General features: G+C 35.7%; 1 protein-coding gene across 1 annotated transcript in view; it reads right to left on the bottom strand.

Annotated features, from left to right (window-relative positions):
- The window catches only part of ADGRV1 (adhesion G protein-coupled receptor V1), a 568,614-nt gene that overhangs the window by 407,201 nt on the left and 145,438 nt on the right, over positions 1–15,975 (bottom strand). Inside the window, 7 exon segments of the mRNA XM_045497872.1 lie at positions 2,972–3,094; positions 4,048–4,312; positions 7,222–7,329; positions 7,649–7,795; positions 7,886–8,043; positions 10,927–11,051; positions 11,881–12,056. Of these exon segments, the coding sequence (XP_045353828.1) occupies positions 2,972–3,094; positions 4,048–4,312; positions 7,222–7,329; positions 7,649–7,795; positions 7,886–8,043; positions 10,927–11,051; positions 11,881–12,056 (1,102 nt within the window).

The raw sequence follows: 15,975 nt of genomic DNA, 5'->3' as shown, positions 1-15,975 counted from the left end.
TAGAAAGTGTGCCTATTCTATTTCTTTAAAAATCTTTAAAGAGAATTCTATAACTTCAATTAATAACCCATTCAAGCAGCACTTGTCATCCTTAAAAACATTCATTAGGAAACTATTTTGAATTATAATAAGTGATTCAAGTAGATACTGTGAGTCCACTTGAAAACTTGAGGTGTAAGAAAAGCAAAACTAATAAAGGAACAAAATTAAAGGACAAGTAGACACAAACAAATACACGGTGAAAGATACATAATTTATTTACTAAATCAACTGCTGAGTGAATAAGAAAGTCACAGCTACGACCCATCAGAGAGGTGTCACGACAAGTCAAGAGAAGTTATTTACGAAGAGGATGCACAGAACAGAGACACACACAGGGCTCTGACAGCACAGTGAGCCTAAGGTAGAGGCCAGACAATGATGTAATGGTCCAGATGTCAGGTGGCCAGGGTCTGGGAGAAAGTAGCATGGACATGGGACCGAGGAGGGAAGAGGACACAGGGAAACAAAGCACAATGAGATAGATAATCCGTAAAAAAATGAGAGATAAATAATGCTGATTCCGGCTCAGCAGGTGAGGTAACTGAAGGAGACAGGGCCTAAATCTTACAGTGCCTGAATGAGAAAACTGCAGTCAGGCACCTAAGAGAGAAACTGCGAGAACAGATTCCTATATTTGTGCTAAATCCTCTACTCTTCTCAGTATCCTAAGTAGATTCTAGCTTTTATGAGTTCAACTACCTGAATGCATTGATGTCTCCAAAATCTGAACCTCTGGCTGATTTCTTCAGTGCCACATCTCTAAACCCTGCAGAGGCTTCTATGTTAACTCTTGTCCGTGAAGGTGCAAACTCTGCATCCAGCATATTACATACACCAAAGCTAGGTGGAATTAGAAAACATGTTTTTGATCATCATTTGCTTTTGCTTTTGAAATGCCTTCAAGGATTTCTCTACCCTAATAATGCTCAGAGTGTAGTCACCAGACCCCTAACAGTCACTGAAACACTTCAAGAGGGTCTGTGAGGTCAAAACTATTTTTGTAGTTATACTAAGATGCCGTTTCTCTACATCATTCTCATTCTTTGTTGAGTGTATGTGGGATTTTCTGGAGGCCATAAGACTGATAATATTGCAGTAGACAGAATACAGACACAGACATAAGAAACAAGACATTAAAGGAATTTGTAAAATAAGAAAGTAATACCATTCTTTGTACAAAGGTTTTTCTTTTAGAAAATACTTTTTTTAAAAAAATAAAACATGTTATTTTTGTTCACATGTAGTAAGTTCATTGCTCTCATTCTTAATTAAGAAGTATCTTTAACATTTCTCCTTTTTAATTTCTAATACAATAAATATTAGTAAATAGAACCCACACAAACAAAAGCACTCTGAGTTCCTTAACATTTTAAGAGAATGAGAAGTTCCTAAGGCAAAAATATTGGGGAATCACTGAACCATCCAAACACATATCAAATCCTGAACCTGACATTCCAGACCTTCTTGTATAGATGCTAGTGTGTTTCCAACCTTACCACCACTACGCTGAGTCAAATCCTCTGTCCCTACCACTCTGGTTGACTCACTGTGCCCTCAGCATCATGTCTACTTCCACTTTTCTCTTCTGCTCACACCTTCCCTCCTGCGCACAACATTTCCTACCAGCCCACCCAGGCCGAGCTCAAGCTCCCCTCTGATACCCCTTACCCACTTCAATTCCACCAATGACAGAGCAAATAGGACTGGAATTCTATCTTGAATTATTATCTTAATATTTTTCTTGCTCCTCCAACCAGACCTTTGAAGGTACAGAATTCTTCATAACTTTAGGGGTGCCTGGGTGGCTCAGTCAGTTAAGTGTCCAATTCTTGATTTTGGCTCAGGTCATAATCTCACAGTTCATGGGATCGAGCCCTGCATAGGGTTCTGTGATGACAGCACAAAACTTGCTTGGTATTTTCTCTCTCTCTCTCTCTCTCTCTCTCTCTCTCTCTCTCTCTGCCACTCCCCTGCCCATTAAAATAAATAAATAAACTTGAAAAAATTTTAAAAAAGAAAGAATTCTTCATAACCTTAAACAATAACTTACAAATAATGGCTAATAATAAATGGTGCTGTTTGATCCATACAAAATTCCTATGTCTCAGTTTAAAAGTGAGGCTTTGATCCAGACTCACCTGCTGAGTCACTTGGTTTGGCTTCCAAGTTCCTCTGGGCACCCTTAACAGGAGACATGATGACTCAGTGAGCCTGCTCCCTGCATTGTTCACACCTGTTCGGGGAGGCAGCCCCACAAGCTCAATAGGCCAAGTGCTGCTGGCCTCTATGCCTTGTTGCCACTGGTCCACCTAAATGATTCTTCACCAACCCTGCAATAACCAACCCCGCTCCTACAGCCTCCAGACAACATTCACCCCTTGGTTTCTCACTAAGGGACTTTTGTTTCTGAAACAACTGTGAGTAAAAATATTGCTTATGTTTCTGATGTGTATATTAAAGCACAGAAAGCCAAGAAAGGATCAGACTGGAAGAAGGATGGGAGAGTGAACAGCCATTTTCTGACTTTTTAAAAATACTTCAATGCAGATACCTGTTATCCTTTTATACTTTCATATTTAAAATATACACTATATGCAATGTGACTCTTCATTTTTCTCTAGACAAAATAAATGTATTACTTTATCCTTCACTAATGTTGTCTGCTCACTAATATGTTCACTAATGCTCACTATTATGTCTAAAATAACACATTTCAGTTATTCTGATTCTTCTCAAGCACAATTCCCATTTAAAAATATTAGTCCTTTTGAATTTCTAGGATTTCCAGAAATAGTACTGTTAAGATCTTGATTTTAGATCCTTATTAAAAGACCCAGTGTCTGGCAAAGTGATACTATCTCTAACTCAACAAGATTAAAATTATTCTAGCTTTCTACATTGCATTTCAGACTAGTTTAAACACCCTTACCTATTCCTGAAGCTGGTGTAAAGGCGTAGATCCTATTAATGGTAGTAAAATCCAGGGATTGAAAATATCTGAAAGAAGACTGTCCTGTCTCCCAGATGAAAATATCAATTGAATTCTGATTTCCTACAATAATGGAATAAAAGCCAAATCTGAAGGCAAAAGTTACAGGAAAAAAATGACGAAATTACACAGTAAAAAAATTATAAAAATATTTAATTTAATTTAAAAACAAATTTAGTTAGGACATTCCTCCAAATTCATTTATTTAAATAATAACACAACTTGGTAGGAAACACTTCAAATGTTTTTTTGCATTTACTACATGAAGTATGGCCACTGCTAAATCAAATCATGATCTGATATTAAAGAACAGTGACACACGTTTGTTTTTTTAGGAATGCTTAAGTTTTACCTAAGAAAGTTCCACTAGGCAAAAGAAAGCATATTTATACTCAGAGAATATTTTGAAACAGTCTTATCAAAAGTCACTGAGCACTATTTATTACTACTATAAATTACCCACGGCTCCCCAAGTACAGTCACATAAAATGTTATCTGTCTTCTGATATAAGATCTTCATAGATCTTTCCACTTTACATACCCATCCCAAATTTTAATATAACTTTAATGTGATAGCTTGTCATCTAAAGATTATACATATAACACTTAAAATCTGTTTTTCCCCCTAAAATCCATTTGTAGCTGACAGTCAACACCTTATCCATCAAGAAATGGATTAGCTGGGGCACCTGGGCAGCTCAGTCAGTTGAGCATCTGACTCTTGGTTTTGGCTAAGGTCATGATCTCACGGTTCATGCGATGGAGACCCGCACTGGGCTCCACATTCACAGTGCAGATCCTGCTTGGGATTCTCTCTTTCCTCCCTCTCTCTGCCCCTCCCCCTGCACACGTGTGGGCACATGCTCTCTCTCTCAAAATAAACATTAAAGAAAAGAAGGAATGGATTAGCTAAAAAATTATTCCAAGAGCTACGTGTTTTCATAAAGATCCTACTATATGAATGCTATATAATTTCGACCACAATGTATATATGGCAAATGCTAATATCTTCTTACCTAGAGAGAGAGTTTTAGCAAAGATTAAGTAAATATCATCTCCTGAAGTCAAGGCCTCAACTTGTGTTGTCCCACTAATTGGCACTTCTTGAAACTTAATAAACTCACTGCCAGACCATCTGAGTAAAAGGGAATTTAGCCTGGCATTAACCTGGGAAATGGCTAAGAACACAGAGCCTCTTCGGGTGAACAAGGCTATGCTCAGCACACCTCGGACAGGAAGTGTCTGATGCAAGGTGAAGCTTTCTCCGCTCCATCTGAAGACCTGTGGGAAATGTTCAAATACAAAACCCTTCATGAGTCGGAATTTAGTACTTGTGTGATTTTAACCAATATCATTTATTTACTCTCCTGGTACCCTTTATTTAGTTAGGAGGATACTTTCATAAATGAGAAAATATCAAAACTGACGCTCTCTCACTGCTGTGTGTGTGTGTGTGTGTGTGTGTGTGTGTGTATAAGCACACGCAGAGAATGAGTGAAAAAGAAGTTATATGAAAATAAATCAATTTCAAATATACATCTGGGTAGGGGCAAGTCACAGAAAGAGAAAAGGAAAGCTAAAAACAGGAGAGAAGTTACTTATATATGAAAATTTCAGTTGTGGGTAAGAAACCTTCTGATGCTGTAATATCATTCCTTATCCACTGTTCAAGCAATAGAATATAAAAAGAAACACCAAAAATTTTTAGTCCTGAAGGTGGCAATGCATACAAGGTTTTAAGGTGAGTGTTCACATATTTAAAATTAAAAGAAGATCCTGAATCTACCTGGTTTCTTACACAATCTGGTCAATTGAAGAATTATATTTATTCAGTCAACAACTGGAAATCTTATGTGAGACTGGCATTATGCTAGGAATTATGGATAGAGTGGCCTCTCCCTTATGGATCTTACTAACTGTTAGGAAAAGGCAAACAATAAACACACTGATAAATAAATGTACGATTATTCAATTGAGACAAATGCTGAAGATAACAACTGGGATGATATGATAGAGAATTATGGGTGTACTAGGGAAATAAAGTTGGAAAGAATGACAATGAATGACATGGAAAAATTTCTAAGGCAAAAAATGTTTGTCATAAGCTGAATGAAGAATGGTCCAACTAGAAGGAAGTTGATAGTGCTGAGGAATGAAGACAGTAAGACTGGAGAGGTAAGATCATGAGATATCTTTTGTGAAGATGACCATATAATTTATCACTGGGATCCTTTACAGAGCAAAAGGGACAGTATTGACATAATCCAGTCCTGTGTTGAGTGGATACAGAAATATAGTTATGCTACTTATAGTCCATTATTAAATAACTTAGAATTTATTTTACATATAATTAGAAATCACTGAATAGTTTTAAAATGAGGAATAATATGAAATATTATTTTTAAAAGGCTACTCCAGCTACTTGATAGATAAGGGATGTGAGGAGTCAGAGAAGTTCTGAGAGCAGCTGGGAGGCTACTCCAACAGTGTGGGAGAGAAATGACAGGACCTGGACTAGGCAGTGAGAATAAGAGATGGAAAGAAATGTCTGTATTCAAAACATTACTAGGAGAAATAATCAAAAACAGTTATAAATTAGATGTGAATGAATAAAAATGAGTAATCAAGAAAGATGAATGCCAGCATTTGGTCTTGAGCAATTGCATTTATGAGGTTGCTATTTCCTGAGATGAAAGCAAGCATTGCAACAAGTTTCAAAGAGAAAATCAAAGTTAAGTTTGGGATATGTTATTAAACTTAGGTACTTACGGAGTGATGCCAACAAGAAGTTAGATATGTAAGTCTAGAAATTAGAGAAAAGGCTACCAAGAAAATTGGAAGACAGCCTATAGCTGACACCTAAAGGCACAGGATTGATAAATGTACCTGGATTGGACAAAAAGAAAAAGAAATTTAAACAAACACTAAAACTGAAAAACGCCAAGATATCTAAGTTCAGAAAAGGGAGGAGGAACTCGCGGTGGAAACTGAAAAGGGTGACACAGAGAGACAGAAGGCAAACCTGTGTGGTATTTCAGAAATGAAGAGAAGAGGGGTGTCTGGGTGGCTCAGTTGGCTAAGCATCTGACTTCGGCTCAGGTCATGATCTCATTGTTCAGTCTTTGTACTGCTGGCTCAGAGATTAGAGCCTGCTTCGGATTCTGTGTCTCCCTGGCTCTCTCTGTCCCTCCCCTGCTCATGCTCTGTCTCACTCTCTCTCTCAAGAATAAATATTAAAAAAATTAAAAAAAAAAAAAAGAAATGAAGAGAAGAGACAGTTTAAATTTGAGGATGAGGTAACTGTCACATGCTAATAGGAAGCAGCATAAGACAATGACCAAAAAAACATCCAGTGAATTTGCAACCCAGCTGTCATCAATGACCATGAGGAAAGACAAAAGCTGGTAGACAATTCTTTTTCACCGTGTCTTACTACAGAAGGGAGAAAAGAAATGAAACAGAAAGTAGAAGGGGGTGAGATCAGGAGAGAAATTTATTTTGAAACTTGGAGATTCTGCATTTACACTGATTGCAATAATTTGACAGAGAGAGACACTAGTGATGCCAGACACAAAGGGAATAACTAAACCTTCTTATGGCAAGAGAAGCCTGGTTGTTATAGAAGGAAAACTTTTTCCATAACGGGATGGAGGAACAAGACTGGGTTTCAAGAAGGTTTCTGAATTTGGTCTTGGCAAGATGACTAAGCTCCTTTCTGGTAGATTTCATTTCAACAAAGTCATCAGCTGAAAATGCAATGAGAAGCAGGTAAGTGAGTCAGAGGAGTGAGAAAATTATCAAATAAGTATTATTAGGATTATGAGATGTAGTTAATTAGAGAAATGTGGAATTTCTGGGGGTGATGTTAAGCGCCCATTTGGCAATGCTAATCATGAATTATTAGTGATACCATCTGTCCAGTTACATGATTTTTCTGCATAATGTTTTCCAAAGCCATTAAACTCTAATTAAATGTTCATGCTTATTACTGCACTTGGTCTGCCTCTTGAAGACAATATTTATAATTCCAATGTTTAAAAATTAACTGTGAATAATTAATATCTACATTCTACTTTACTATTTTACCACCATCAAATAGTGGGGGTTTTTTTACACTAAATTTACAGACTACACCTTTGACGAGTTTCAAATAGAGTATTTTTAAAAAATTCATTTTAAAAGAATCAAACCTGAGTTAATTCAGAATCATCTCTTTGACTGGCAACAATTAAATAATCTTGATTGTCTGAACTAAAATATTTTACTTGAGAACTTTCCGAAATAATGATCGTTTGTACCTGCAAGGAAGATAAGACCATGGAAAAAAATATTTAAAGGCGAATTTAACTAGGAAAGGCTCTAATACACTAATAGTATGAGTAATATTTGAAGTTCAAAATTTTAAAAATCATTCTGAACACTAGGAATGCATACTTAGGTGTCATTTCAAGACAGACAAAAATATCCCGGATAAAGTCACTCTGCTAAAATGTGTATCAACTTGCAAGAAGCTTCTTTTCATATTAATATAGAACATATATTATCTTCCACTTAGATCTTACAAATCTGATTTTCCTTTTAAATAAAGCAATCTACAAAAAATGAAGACATTTTTACCAAGAATAATTTGAATCCAGATGTGAATGTATACACACTGATAACGGAAGGCTTTTCTTCATTTCTTTCTTCATGAGTAATCACAAAGTAAGGGGAAACACCAATATTAAATGCCTCACAAGTTTTAGGATTTTCTATATTTAAATCCTAGGAAATAAGGAATAACAGTAATTCATGAGTCATCTGATTTTTACATGTACATTTTATTTTATGTACTATAAAATGACTAATGTTTACCTCAAGTGGTATAAAAATCCCTTGCCATCGATAAATAGTAGAAGACACTTTTCTTAACATTACACCATAAATTGAATCTTCCAAAATAAAGAAACACCAACCAGAAGGTGATGCATCCAAAAAACTCTGAACTATGGAAAACACAGCATCCATTCCCCCTGAAAAACATAAATCATGATTTGCTAATGTAAAACCCCTTCAAATCTTTATGCCAAGTTTATTGTTTAAACAGTTCAACTAGTGAGTTTGTTACAAGACATAAATGGTGTGTGTGTATAAGACAAAAAATATAAGCCAGAGAATTTAAAAAATAACTAAAAATAACAACTTTTAAAAATTGTTAAAACTCTATTCTAAATCTACATAGACCTTTCCAAAGTGCATTTAAAATACTAAATGTATATTTAAAAATGTTTTAATGTTTATTTATTTTTGAGAGAGAGAAAGAGAGACACAGAGAGTGAGTGGGGAAGGGGCAGACAGAGAGCGAGGCACAGAATCTGAAGCAGGCTCTAAGCTCTGAGCTGTCAGCACAGAGCTCAACGCGGGGCTCAAACCCACGAACCGCGAGATCATGACCTGAGCCGAAGTCGGACACTTAACCGACTGAGCCACCTAGGCACCCCTAAAATACTAAATGTATATTTTAAAGGGAAATATGCTCAACATGATTTTTATCAACTTTCATAAAGATGATGAAAATATAATTGAGAAATGTTTAAATAATCTCGTTTTATAGAAACACACTAAATGTTCAGTTTTAAAAACTTACACTGTTAATTTGAAACTATGCCCATCCACTGATTTCTTGATTTACACATTATATATTTAAGAACATCAAAACAGACTCACCTACTTTAAACAGCTGTCAAGTTTTTAATCAACTTATCACAGGTACATGTCCCAAAATTTTGCACATTTAAACAAAGACAAAAAAAATCCCTATCCCATGAACAATAATTTTTAAAAAGCTCTACGTTTTATTATCATACCAGTTTCCCAAAGAAATTTCTTTTTATACTTTAGCTAATGTGTGAACAATAAAAATAAATGTCAAGGTTGAAATCTAGGCTCCTTACAAATTATTGATCATTTTCAGATTACCAGTTCAAGAAGTCATGTCAATGCCTCAAAGTGATTTTCTTTCCTAAAAAACAGGTATTCTAAATTCCTACTGTCATCTTTTAAAGGTACACCACAGCTTTCGCATTAAGAGTCTGAATGTTTTACATTAAGGTCCTTACCATCTGGCCTAATCCTACCCTACCATAATGCAGGAAGATGGTGAATGAAAAATAAATAATGCTGACATTTAAGAATCTCCAACATACACCCTCACAAGTACTTCCAAAAACACATGCAGATTCCAAACCATAATGGGATAACTGAATTAGAAATCATACTCTTTCCTTTTTGGATCCTATCACCTCCTGTCTTTTAGAAAATTATACCGCTACTAACCCTTTCCATTTTAAATATTCACTCTTTCTCTACTTACTAGGTCTTTTCCGTCAGCATTTAAATATGCTTAGGTCTCTCCAAACTAAACAAATGAATAAACAAAACCCCTTGAGTCCTACACCACATCACTACCTTTGCTAGGTCCTACCTTCTCAGTCAAACCTCAAACAGTTACATATATTTGAGGTCTCCATTCCCTTACCTCCATTCAAAATGTTATTTCAGTTCCTATCCCTCTATACAAATAGCTCTTGCTATTTTATTCCTTCTCTATTGCTAACCACAATAGACATTTTTTTGGTTTTTATCTTACTGGGCTTCTACACCAGCAACTAACACAGTTACCACTCCTTCCTTTTTCAAACACTCTTCTGCTGCTGTCTGCAATCCCACATTCCCTTGGGTTTTTCACACTAGGTCTTCTATGTCTCCTTTGCTTCATCCTCTTCCTCTCCCTAGTAACTCAATTTGAGCCTTCTCAGAGCTCAGTCTGGGTCCTCCTCCCTTCTCTACCTACAGTCCGTCTTTCCAGGTTTTTACATGAATTTCCATGATTTTAAATACAACATACATACTAAAGATATCCAAATTTATCTCTGCAAAAGTTTCTGTTCCTTTGAGTCTAGAGAAATGTCTTCTCAAAAGTAACTCATATTAAAATGTGTTAAATCACATATTTAACTCCCTCTCACCAAAATAACACCTAGCCCTCATCCATTACTCCTTTTCTTACTGGCAAGTATGACTCTCCATGCAACCACAGAAGCTAAAAATCTAGTAATTATCTCTACAATCTCCTTCATACACAATCCATCACTTTCTCCAAACGACCATAGGCTGCCCTTTTGTTTGTCTCCTTTCATCCTCTCTTTGCTTCTTTGCCAAATCATTCTCTACACAGTACCAAGAATGATATCTTTGAAATGCAAATGAGATTATGCCACTCCACAAATATACCTGGCAACCCTCCTGTAAGCATGAACCACTCAGAGACTTTCCATTAACCCTAGAATAAAGACTAAAGTACCTAACATATTCTTCAAGCTCTTCAATGATCAGGTCTTACCTAGTTCTTCAAAGTCAACTCTCCCACTTATTTCTAACTCCAATGTCCACTCTACAGTTCATCATTTCTACACTTTTTTATGCCTCTAGACTTGTGCCTCAATAGTTTCCCACCTTCCCTCCATGTTCCTCCAACTCAGATCTTTGCAGAATCAACATCACTCATCATTCAATCCTTGTTCAAACACTGATACTCTTGGGAAGCACTCCTTCGTGTTCTCACAGCACTTAGAATTACTCCTTTAAAACATTTATTACAGTTTTAAACTACATCCTGAGTTTTACTTACTGAGTTTATTTTTGTCTCCTCCTAAATTCTAAGCATCATGAGTTCAATATCATGCCTGACACATGATAGACTCTCAATAAATATTTGCGGCTGCAATAAAAGAATTAGACATCTGTTCTCCATTTTCAACAGATCCATAAGATACAATTCATGGGGGGAAATTAAATCTGATAGATGCGATCTTTCTCAGTTATAAAATTTTGTGCTTACAAGAAACCAAACGTACTCATGCCAAAGGCTGTTTCAGATACTGTCTCCCACTCCACACTCACAGCTAAATCAATGCCATTAGTGCGTGACACGTTTAAATATACAGTCCTGTTGGCTTCTTCAACGTCTATAAACATGGTTCTAAAAAAAAAAAAAAAGATTACAGAAAGCAGAATATAATTTCTACATATTGAATATATATATATCACATTGCTAGAATATATTTAATACACTTTTAAATTTACATAAGCCAAGGTGAGATCCATCCACAAATTTCACACAGCACAAAAATTAGACCCCTACAGCTCAAAATATTAATTTATGAAGATTAAAAAAGTACTATGATCTGATACTGTGGTTTTAAAAATATACTAAGTACATTCTTAAGTATTAAGAAATACCCAGAGTCAGTAACTTCATACTATATATTCTAAAAAATAAAGCTTTGTCACTCCTAAGTTTCCTCTTATATGAATCAACAGCATATCAAAGAGAAAAAAATGAATCCAAAAATTATTAGTTTAGTACTAAAACTAGATCTACTGGAGTATTTCTAAGAAATAGAGTATTTCTAAGAAATAAAAAATCAAATATGTGTCAGCTTCCAGCGGAATTTCAAACTACAATCATGTTAATATATGTATGAAGAGTCATTCATTTGGTTTGAACAGCTAAATATTTTTATACCATTTCTTGCTTTTTACCATCACTGAAAATACAAAATTGTACAAGCCTTCACTTGAAAGTGGGAATTCCAAGGAAATAAGAATTCTAATAATACCATTATACAGGACATGATTAGGTTTTGGATGTTCCTTGTCACAAGAGGGCATAACGCCTCTCTGGATCTATCTGCTGGAGCTCATTTTAAAAGTACCCTTTAAAAGAGTCAGAGATCAATTTCCCTCTGCATTTTCTTTATGTCAAAAGATATTTCCTACTTGACAATTTCCTTATGAATAAACTATACCTATTTGCAACTGCAGAGATACTGAATAACCCCAGAGGGGCCTGGTTTTGCAAAACTGTTATCAGGGTTTGAACATGTGCCCCCAGTCTAGCACCTCCAGTCGGATTAAACAAGGTGCATACAAAATGCTCATCCATCTCTGGTTCAGTGTCCAATATGGCAGAAATGTGTAGGGCCTGAAAACAAAATTAAAAGGTAAAGTTACTAGACTTCAGTATTTCTGCAATACACATACAAAGAAATCTGCTAAACATTTTTGACAACAAGATTATACATTTTGGAAAAGATCACTTCTTTTTTATCTTAATCCTGATCCCCATAATATGTAATAGTTATAAGTGTTTCAAGTTACCACTTTCAAGATTTTCAACACTGTGATATATTGCACTGAAGTCTCTAAAAATAAATTTTATGACATTTAAAAAAACGTTGAGATTAAAAAAATAAATTTAGGTCTTGATGTTTGCTAACTCTTATCCTGCCTAGCTACATAACTGCATCAGTCTCATTCTAGTGTAAGAGTCACTGTAAAAAAAGCAATTATAGCCATAGTAGGCACAAATTAGAAACAACCCACATGTTTATCAAAAGAAAGACGGATAAACAAATACTGGTCTATTCAGTGCAGTGCTACTCAGCAATAAAAAAGATGCTTAGCTGGCTAAACATCCAACTCTTGATTTCGACTCAGGTCATGATCTCATGGTTGTGAGATCAAGCCCCACATCGAGCTGCACACTGAGCACAGAGCTTGCTTAAAATTCTCTCTCTCTCTCACTCTTTCTCTGCTACTCTCCCCTGCTCAAGCTCTCTCTCTCTCTCTCAAAAAAACAAAAAACAAAAAAACACCACCAACAAAAACCCAAACTACTGATGCAACTCAATAGATCTCAAAAACTACGTAGGCCAAAAGAAGCCAGATACAAAGAGTACATACTATATGGTACCTATTTATATGAACCTCAAGAATCAGCAAAACGAGTCTTCAATGACAGAAACCAGAAAGTAGTTTCTCTGATGAGGGCAAGAGAGAAGAAAGAAACTTCTAGGTGATAGTAATACTCAATATATTAATCTGAGTGTGGTTACACGGGTGTATATATATTTTGAAAGTTAATGACCCATGTACTTAAGACTTTTGAATTTTACTGTTTATACCTCAAAATAAAAACATGGGGAAAAAGACCATTAAGTAAAAGAAAATTCTACTTAATCCAATTTTCTCTAATGTTTAATTTGACTAATTAGCAGAAAGTTCTTGAAACACTGTAAAAAAGAATCTTTTAAGAAAAAAAATGTTGGGGCGCCTGGGTGGCGCAGTCGGTTAAGCGTCCGACTTCAGCCAGGTCACGATCTCGCGGTCCGTGAGTTCGAGCCCCGCGTCGGGCTCTGGGCTGATGGCTCAGAGCCTGGAGCCTGTTTCCGATTCTGTGTCTCCCTCTCTCTCTGCCCCTCCCCCGTTCATGCTCTGTCTCTCTCTGTCCCAAAAATAAATAAAAAAAAAAAGTTGAAAAAAAAATGTTAATATAATAACTTATATTTTAATTATTATATTATATATTTATTATATTAATATAATTCATAATAATGATCAATTATTATAATTAGGAAGATTACATATTTTATATAGATGTGTATTTATTATAGACATCTATATATTATATATTAATATTTATATAACATATATTTTATATAACATATATATTATAATTATATATTAATTATAATGAATAATTTTTATAATTTAAAAAGATAATAAAAATAAAAATGTTTATTAAATTAATTAAATTAAAAACATTTTTAAAAAGAGGAAAATGCCTGTGAATGTAAAGCAATGGAAAATTCATCAAATACTTAAAATTTGAATTCTTTTATATCTATATCAAGATATAAGTATTCTTAAATGATTAAACTTTCAAATTTCCAAAAACATGAAAAAATTGACATGTAAAGAAGTACGAATTGAAAATGAGTTAAAGTGTACACAAACTGATCACAAAGAAAAGTGATTACCAGGTAGACTGTTTTTAGATAACATAATTTTAAATACATTACTTTATAATTATACTTTATGTCAGGCTTGAAAAATCTTGGGCAAATGTAGTTAGCAATTTTAAGCTTTAACTGTGTTTTAAAACATAAAATTTAGGGGCGCCTGGGTGGCTCAGTTGGTTAAGTGTCTAACTCTTGATTTCAGCTCAGGTCATGATCTCACAGTTCATGCAACTGAGCCCCGTGACAGGCTCTGTGCTATCAGCGCAGAACCTGCTTGGGATCCTCTCTCTCCTTCTCTCTTGCTCCTCTCCTCTCTCTCTCTCGCTCAAAAATAAATAAATAAACTTTAAAATGAATGAATCCGGGATAGAAGGAACATACTTAAAGATCATAAAAGCCATTTATGAAAAGCCCACAGTTAACATCATCCTCAACGGGGAAAACTGAGAGCTTTTTCCCTGAGATCAGGAACACGACAAGGATGCCCACTCTCACCGCTGTTGTTTAACATAGTGCTGGAAGTTCTAGCATCAGCAATCAGACAACAAAAGGAAATCAAAGGCATCCAAATTGGCAAAGATGAAGTCAAGCTTTCGCTTTTTGCAGATGACATGATATTATACATGGAAAATCCGACAGACTCCACCAAAAGTCTGCTAGAACTGATACATGAATTCAGCAAAGTTGCAGGATACAAAATCAATGTACAGAAATCAGTTGCATTCTTATACACTAACAATGAAGCAACAGAAAGACAAATAAAGAAACAGATCCCATTCACAATTGCACCAAGAAGCATAAAATACCTAGGAATAAATCTAACCAAAGATGTAAAAGATCTGTATGCTGAAAACTATAGAAAGCTTATGAAGGTAATTGAAGAAGATTTAAAGAAATGGAAAGACATTCCCTGCTCATGGATTGGAAGAATAAATATTGTCAAAATGTCAATACTACCCAAAGCTATCTACACATTCAATGCAATCCCAATCAAAATTGCACCAGCATTCTTCTCGAAACTAGAACAAGCAATCCTAAAATTCATATGGAACCACAAAAGGCCCCGAATAGCCATAGTAAGTTTGAAGAAGAAGACCAAAGCAGGAGGCATCACAATCCCAGACTTTAGCCTCTACTACAAAGCTGTCATCATCAAGACAGCATGGTATTGGCACAAAAACAGACACATAGACCAATGGAATAGAATAGAAACCCCAGAACTAGACCCACAAACGTATGGCCAACTCATCTTTGACAAAGCAGGAAAGAACATCCAATGGAAAAAAGACAGTCTCTTTAACAAATGGTGCTGGGAGAACTGGACAGCAACATGCAGAAGGTTGAAACTAGACCACTTTCTCACACCATTCACAAAAATAAACTCAAAATGGATAAAGGACCTGAATGTGAGACAGGAAACCATCAAAACCTTAGAGGAGAAAGCAGGAAAAGACCTCTCTGACCTCAGCCGTAGCAATCTCTTACTCGACACATCCCCAAAGGCAAGGGAATTAAAAGCAAAGTGAGTTACTGGGACCTTATGAAGATAAAAAGCTTCTGCACAGCAAAGGAAACAACCAACAAAACTAAAAGGCAACCAACAGAATGGGAAAAGATATTTGCAAATGACATATCGGACAAAGGGCTAGTATCCAAAATCTATAAAGAGGTCACCAAACTCCACACCCGAAAAACAAATAACCCAGTGAAGAAATGGGCAGAAGACATGAATAGACACTTCTCTAAAGAAGACATCCGGATGGCCAACAGGCACATGAAAAGATGCTCAACGTCGCTCCTCATCAGGGAAATACAAATCAAAACCACACTCAGATATCACCTCACGCCAGTCAGAGTGGCCAAAATGAACAAATCAGGAGACTATAGATGCTGGAGAGGATGTGGAGAAACGGGAACCCTCTTGCACTGTTGGTGGGAATGCAAATTGGTGCAACCGCTCTGGAAAGCAGTGTGGAGGTTCCTCAGAAAATTAAAAATAGACCTACCCTATGACCCAGCAATAGCACTGTTAGGAATTTATCCAAGGGATACAGGAGTACTGATGCATAGGGGCACTTGTACCCCAATGTTTATAGCAGC

Source organism: Leopardus geoffroyi, chromosome A1, assembly GCF_018350155.1.
Source record: "Leopardus geoffroyi isolate Oge1 chromosome A1, O.geoffroyi_Oge1_pat1.0, whole genome shotgun sequence".
In the NCBI taxonomy this organism is placed as follows: domain Eukaryota; kingdom Metazoa; phylum Chordata; class Mammalia; order Carnivora; family Felidae; genus Leopardus; species Leopardus geoffroyi.
Note: the sequence above shows the minus strand (reverse complement) of the source record. Positions and strands in the feature narration are given on the sequence as shown.